Source organism: Meles meles, chromosome 7, assembly GCF_922984935.1.
Source record: "Meles meles chromosome 7, mMelMel3.1 paternal haplotype, whole genome shotgun sequence".
Lineage (NCBI taxonomy): Eukaryota > Metazoa > Chordata > Mammalia > Carnivora > Mustelidae > Meles > Meles meles.
This window is the reverse complement of record NC_060072.1, coordinates 24,502,406-24,509,953: the sequence shown is the minus strand read 5'-3', so window position 1 is coordinate 24,509,953 and position 7,548 is coordinate 24,502,406. Positions and strand designations below refer to the sequence as shown.

General features: G+C 40.1%; 1 protein-coding gene across 1 annotated transcript in view; it reads left to right on the top strand.

Moving 5' to 3' along the window:
• The first annotated feature begins 4,720 nt into the window (after nt 1-4,720).
• Nucleotides 4,721-7,548, top strand: part of CFAP54 (cilia and flagella associated protein 54) — a 309,373-nt gene continuing 306,545 nt past the window's right edge. The window contains exon 1 of the mRNA XM_046012575.1: nt 4,721-5,049. Coding sequence (XP_045868531.1) covers nt 4,721-5,049 — 329 coding nt within the window. The remainder of the gene's footprint in view (nt 5,050-7,548) is intronic.

Sequence of the window (7,548 nt, the reverse complement as noted above, 5' to 3'; positions counted from 1 at the left end):
AGATTAAATGGCACCTTCTTTACTCCAGTCCATCTTTATTCTGCTATTACACTTTCCCTTCCAAAATATGTAAAATACAGAGTAGATTTTGTTCTTTTCTGTTTAGGAACTTTCGATTGTCCCCAAGCAAGTAATTATATTAGCAAACATTTATATAGTCCTTCTAGGCACTATATATGGGTGTTACACATATTAATTCATTTAATTCTAAACAAAACAAAACTGAGTTAAATACGATTATTGTTTCACTCCATCTTACAGATGAGGAAACCACAGCATAGTGAAGTCAAGCAACTTGGAAGAAATGGAATTCAAACTATGCTTTCTGGCTCCAGAATTTGGGCTTTTAATCCCTATTGTTTTTAATTATACTCTTTTTCTAACTTAAGGCTTCCCACTGAATACAGAAGTAGTCAAAATTTCTTAGCACACTTTTCAACTATCCACTATATTTAATCACACTTCTCTTTCTGCCTTACCTTTTGCCCCCAGATCTATTGTAATCTTTGGTTCACCATACTAGGCAGATGATTTATTTGACTTGCCATGTATGTTTATAACTTTGTACCTTAGTCAGGCTTTTTTTCTCAACCAGCGATATCCTTTTAAAGGTTCCCTGTCTTAATTTTTTCCATTCACTCATTCCAACAAAGATTTGTTAAGCCCTACTACTCTGTGCCAGACTCCAGGCTCGGGTGTTGGGTTATCACAGTAAAAGGGCAAATCCCTATTGCAAGGGGTTTTCTGTTAATGAGGAGAAGGGAAGCATCAGGTCTAAAATACCACCTTCTCCAGCGTCATCTCGTCTTTCTCCAGTTCCTGCTTCATCTTGGGACTCCTACAGCCTGTTTTAAATCTTCATCCCAGCACATTTCACAGCATACCTTTTTATCAGGTTAGTTGTGTGTCATCTGCTTCTTCTAAGGAATGTGTGGTTTCACCTATGCATTCTATGACTTACTAAAGAAATTGTTGCATTGCACTAAATGAAAGGATGGAGAAGTTTTTTTTTTTTAATTATTTTTTTTTTTTAACCATCTCAAAATTATATTTCATTAGTTCAGTCACTGCTTACCAGATCTTTAATCTCTGGGGTTTTTTTCACGTCCATTGTTAAAAAGTTGTAAGGCTTGTTTACAGGTGCTGAGTGGTCCTGTAATACATGAATCCCTGCCCTTTGTTGCTTTGCGCTTCGTTTTATTACTTGGCTTCTGGCTAACCAACAAATACCCTTACGGCAATTTCACAAATTGTGTTCTGTGGAATGCTAATATTGAAAGTTTTAGGAAATGCTGCTTACTTCTTCTTGGCTCCTGGACATTCACAGTGCATGCTAGCATATGACAGGCTGTGCAAATTCCTGTTTCAAACAAATCCATTTAACCTTTTTAATCCATAATTTTTCAAAACATATTTGATCATGGAACTGTATTTTTTTTTTCCCTGAGGAAACCTGTCAGGTAGCTTTTTTTTTTTTTTTTAAGTTTCTTACTTCCTTTTATTTATTTATTTATTTATTTTTCCTTTTTTTTATTTTTTATTTGTTTATTTACAGCATAACAGTGTTCATTGTTTTGGCATCACACCCAGTGCTCCATGCAGTACTGCCCTCCCTATTACCCACCACCTTGTTCCTCAACCTCCCACGCCCCCGCCCCTTCAAAACCCTCAGGTTGTTTTTCAGAGTCCATAGTCTCTCATGGTTCATCTCCCCTTCCAGTTTCCCTCAACTCCCTCTCCTCTCCATCTCCCTATGTCCTCCATGTTATTTGTTATGCGGATGGAGAAGTTTAAAAAAAAAAAAGTTTAAATAGTGGGTGGTGTGGTGAAAAGGAGATCTTTGTGCTTTTTTTTTTTTTTTTAAAGACCATATATAGGTACATATTTGGGACAATCCAAATGATTAACAACTAAATTAGGAATAGAGAGAGTCCTAACCTTATTTATTCCTTCTGTAACAGCAATTTTAGATTATAAAGACTTTTGAATGAGCAGAAAGGGATCCATGCAGCCTGCAGAGACACTAATTATAAGGAAACAGCAATTTACATTATTTATAAGGAAGCTATTTACATTATTTAGCCCTGCCAGACACAATAGTTGCAGAGTTCCATTCTTTCAGTGGCATTCGTTCAGTGGCAAGAATAAAGTGAAGTGACAAGGGAGTAGAAAAGATATTCTAATAGCTGCATCTCATTACAAGAAAGATAACACCTCGAAAATGTTAAAAAAATGTTTCAAATATGATTTAAACTGAACAAAATGGAAACTTCCATCTTAGCAGATGATGATTCAGAATACAGCAGCCATTTAAATATTCAGGCAAGCCTTTAAAAACTACTGCAACTGAAGCATTGTCAACTTTGTATTTGCAAGGAGGAAAATGACTAAGATGCAATGCTATGACTAAGATACATAATTCAAGCATGTGAATTTAATAAGTCACATTTTCTTTTACCAGTGACATTGAAATGTAAGTGCCTGCACTCTTAGTAAAATTGTTTGTAGAGCAGACAGACCGGGGTGGGGGGGGAACCCCATTTCATCTGTTTTATTTTTCTTTTCCTTCCTCCTCTCTGACCACTTTAATTTAATTTTATCCTGCAGTTTCTTTTTCATCAGTGTAATAGGTAGTACTCAGAGGCAAATTACATCAGCTTTTGATCTAAAATAGACAAATCTCTTATATGAGAACAAGGAGAAGAGAAGAGGAAGAATTTACCAAGCTGATTTTTTAAAAAATAAAAGATCTATTAATACTTTTTGTGAATATCCCTAGAATGAATTACCTCTTTAGGCTGAAATTCTTCAAGGTCTTAACATTTTTACTGCTCATTTAGAGACAAGATAAAATCTTAATCAAAGAATGATTTGTATATCCTGAGTGGAGAATTGAACTCCTAGAGTGAGGTGACACCTCACTGCCTGCCAAAGGTTCTGGGTCCTAATTACCTGTCTTGAAGAGCAAAATCATCATCATTTTCCTTCAAAGAATATTAGAGTACAGTACACATGGCATATTAGGCCAGCCTCGTAAATTAGCACAGGCCCACAGAGCCTGCAAGAAATTAGGTCAGACCTGAAAGAAATCAGGCTGTGGTCCAATAAGCTTCTTAATCTTAAGTGGGAAATTGAGCTCACAGGGTGTTAGGGCCATTATCGTTATTTATTCTTATGTGTGACAGAACCAGCAACACTTTTCAGCGTTCGAGACCTATTTTTCTAAGACATCAAATACTTCTGTTTTTTTCTCTTAGATAATTTTTGGCATTGCATATTTTATAAAGTTAGAAACTTATACCTTAAGTAAGTAAATAAATAAACTTACCGTTGCCCATAATATGCAGGGAAAAAAGAACTTCCCTTGTCCCCACATATTTTCCTTAAGGCCTATAGTTCCCCTATCAGAAGCAAGTTTCCTAAAATCTCTGTTTAAAATGCAAATGTATTTTGAGAGTTAACACTTCAGGCCACCAGTATGCATTAATGTCTGCCAGTTAATGTTGAGGGAAATGCTTATTAATTTAGAATATAGTGATAATTAGAATAAGGATGAAATACCAGTGAAGAACTATAATGTAACCCTAATTGTTAGGCACAGCCATCATTTCCATAGTTACAGACCTCAAGGTACAAATAGAGGGAAGAGAATGGATCATTTGCATGTATTTAATTCTTTTCTATTTTATAGTATTTATTTATTTGAGAGAGAGAGAGAGCGCGGGAGAGCACAAGCCCCAGGAGCTGCAGAGGGAGAGGGAGAAGCAGGCTCCCTGCTGAGCTGGTAGCCCCATGTGGAGCTCCATCCTAGGACCCTGGGGTGATGACCAGAGCCTAAGGCAGAGGCTTAACTGACTGATCCATCCAGGGGCCCCCTGCGCCCTTCCCCGCCCAGTGTAGTTGATTCTTAAACTGGTTGTCAGATTTAATTTTGATTTGATTTGGTAAGTTGTTGTTTTTTGTTTTTTGTTTTTTTTTGTGTTTTTTTTTAAACTTACTCATTTTGAGCACAGGCTTTGGAGTCAGAAGGCTGGGATCTGGTTCCTGATACTACAGTTTATTCTTTTTCTTTTTTTTTTTTTTTAAGATTATTTATTTATTTGTTTGACACAGAGAGACCACAAGTAGGCAGAGAGGCAGGCAGAGAGAGAGGAGGAAGCAGGCTCCTCGCTGAGCAGAGAGCCCATGCGGGGCTCAATCCCAGGACCCTGAGATCATAACCTGAGCTGAAGGCAGAGGCTTAACCCACTGAGCCACCCAGGCGCCCCACTACAGTTTATTCTGACCTTGGTCAGTAAAGTTTGGTTTCTTAAACTGTGAAATGGAGATACTCATATTACCCTACGTGGTAAAGGTGTTATGATTAAATGAGATTGTTTCAAATGCTTAGAACAATGCCTGACACATACACATATTAATGATCATTATTAAGTAGCCGAAATGGAAAACGAATATAGTCTCAATTTGTAATCGTAAGTTTTTGCTTTTATATTCGCCGGCTTTTTGTACAAAACCTCTCTCTTCTCTCAAACAGCAGTGCCGGTGAAGAGGGCAAACAAGCCCCCGGAGCGTGGTTTCTTTCGGGACCCGGTTCTTTCCCCCTTTGCCCTCCAGGGGCCGCTGTGTTTCCCCGAAAGCGCGCTGGAAGCCTGGTTGCCCCGAGACGGTCGCCAGGCAACCGCGTGTCCACACACTTAAAGCTGGTCAGGGTCTCTTCAATATGGCGGCGCTAGACAGCTCCTCGACCTCTCCCCTCACCCTGTCTCCCACATCCTTGTCCCCAACGGGGCCGCCGCCGACCCCGCCCCCCACCTCGAACGCACTCTCGAAGTCGCCCCTGGAGTCGAAGGACAGCTCCCCGAGCCCAGTGGCGCGCTCCGCCTGCCTCGAGAACTCTTTGCCCCTTGCCGTGTTTTATGGGCCGCTGGACGCTAAAAACCCGCTCCTGGCCTCCTGCGAGAGGGAAATCCGGGAATTACTCGGCTTTATGAAGAGAAAGAAGGCGTTAGCGATCACGGAGGAACAGAAGCATGAGTTCCACCGGCTTTGGTAAGCAGAGGCATGGTGCTGGGGAGGGCGCCGGCCAGAGAAGGGCAACTCTTGGGGCCTGAGGAGATGCCCTCGAGGATGCCCACGGTGATGCCAGAGCTGGGTCAGCGTTGCGGACCTGGAGATAAAAACAAGTTTTAGAAGTGGAGACTCGTCGCTCTTAGAATCCTTAATTCCCGGTAAATGGTACACCTTGGCTTCCTGCTCGGGTCAAAAGAAAGACACAGAAGTGTTTCATAACTCACCATTCCTTCTGAGTGTTCCCCAGTCGCGACGCTACCCCATGCCAATAAAATTTTGACTCACTCAGGGGTTTCGCAAGTTTCCATGTTGTGGGTGGAATTTTGTACGAGGAAAAAGAGATAACTTTAAGGTAGATTAGATTCTTGAAAAAGTTAGTTCTTGATGCCGTGAACATGAGCACTTTAATTCCCTTTTATACTTTAATTCCTTTTTATATTGTTGTTAGGGTCACAGTGTTTTTTTTTTTAAACTGATTTTGTATTCATTTTGCATATATGTTTGCCTTTTTGGGAGTTCTATCCCTATGTTACTACAGAGTGACAAACTACCTGTTCTTAAGGTTCTTTCCTGATGATGTTATCATCTTTCTTTCGCAGTCAAAATACCTCGCAGAACAAATAGTTAAAAATGTAGACAAATGTCAAAGAATACCAGCATAGTGAATAATTTCAACTTTTACTTCTCATTCATACGTTTAATATGAAGAAATAGTTTTAACTTACATTTGTTATTCATTAATGCATTTAACTATTTATTGAATACCCACTATATATCAGGTACCATTCTAGGAACTAGGAAAATACAAAATTAATGAAAGATCGAACAATTTGTACCTTCATGGAGCGTATGTTTTTGGTTGCTATAGACAGCTACTAAACAAGTAGAGAAATCATTTTACAGGAAAAGAAATGCTAGGGAGAATATTAGAGCAGAGTGTGGGGATGGAAGATATAGTATGGTGTTGAAATTTAAAATGGCAGGGCTGGGAGCATGGTTAGGTTAAGTCAGGAAAAGTGGCCTTTGAGAAAGATGAGAAGGAGCTATAGTAGCAACTGATGAAGATTTTCTTTTTCTTTTTCTAAGATTTTATTTATTTATTTGACAGAGATCACAAGTAGGCAGAGAGGCAGGCAGAGAGAGAGGGGAAGCAGGCTCCCTGATAAGCAGAGAGCCAGATGCAGGGCTCCATCCCAGGACCCTGGAGTCATGACCTGAGCCGAACGCAGAGGCTTAACCCACGAACCACCCAGGTGCCCTTGATGAAGATTTCTGTAGGAAGAACTGGCTACAAGGGAAAGTGGTTAAGTGTGAGGCTCCAGGGATGGGATTGAGACTGTGGGAAGAACGGGTTTCTTGTAGGAAAGAGGCAGATCGAGAGTTTAGTTTTCTTTTTTTAAAACATATTTTTTATTTTTAAGTAATCTCTACATCCAATGTGGGGCTCAAACCCAGAATCCCAAGATCAAGAGTTGCATGCACCACTCACTGAGCCAGCCAGGCATCCCAAGAGTTTAGTTTTAGATATGTTAAGATTGAAATGTAATTCAGCATCCAAGCAGAACTATTTCATAGGTAGTTGGTCATTTGGATCTGGAGGTCAAAGGAGATATACATTTGCAACTCATCAGCATATTATTGATATTTAAATCATGACAGTTGATGGAATTGCTAAGGGAGTGTGTGTGGATGCAGAAAAGGAGAGTCTAAGGACTGAACTCCTGGGCGTGCCAACATTGACAAGTAGAGGAAATAAAGTGGCATTGATTAAGAAGGAGTGGCCAAGGAGGTAGGAGGAAAACAGTTAAGTGTGTGGTGTGCTGGAAGTCAGGTAGAGAAACCGTTTTAAAGTAGGAAGGAATGATTGATTAACAGTGGCAAACCCTGCTGATGAGCCAAGTAAAATGAAAACCAAGAACTGACCAAGGAAAGCGCATTACTAAGCTATGTGTATTTATATTTAAAACACTTCTGCGTTTGTGCCTTAGATAGCATTTTATCTTCCCGTTTCCACCACCAGCCTTGTAGTTCAAACCACCAGATTGTGCTTTCCCCACAGCCTCTGGATTCTCAAATCTATGCTTCACTTTAGCAGTCAGGGTAACCTTTATAAATCAACCACCCACTCTCCTATCTCAAGACTTTCTATCGCTTCCCATCGCTGTTAGAATAAATTTAAGACTCCTTCTGTCCTCCAGGGTCTGAGCATCTGGCCCTGACTGCCTCTTCCATCTCAGCCCATCCCTCACTTCTCTCTCAGGACTTTCCAGGCAGACAGATCCTATTTTTTTCATCCCAGGGCCTTTGCTGCTGCCTTTGTCTGAAATGTTCTATCCTCAGCTTTTCAAATATCTGGCTCCTTCTTTTCATTCAGGTCTTAGCTCAGTTCTTACCTCTGTAGAGAGGCCTTTCCTATTTAATGCAGGTTCAACCACCCATTTATATTTTGTATTTATTTGTTTTCTTGCATATTATCCA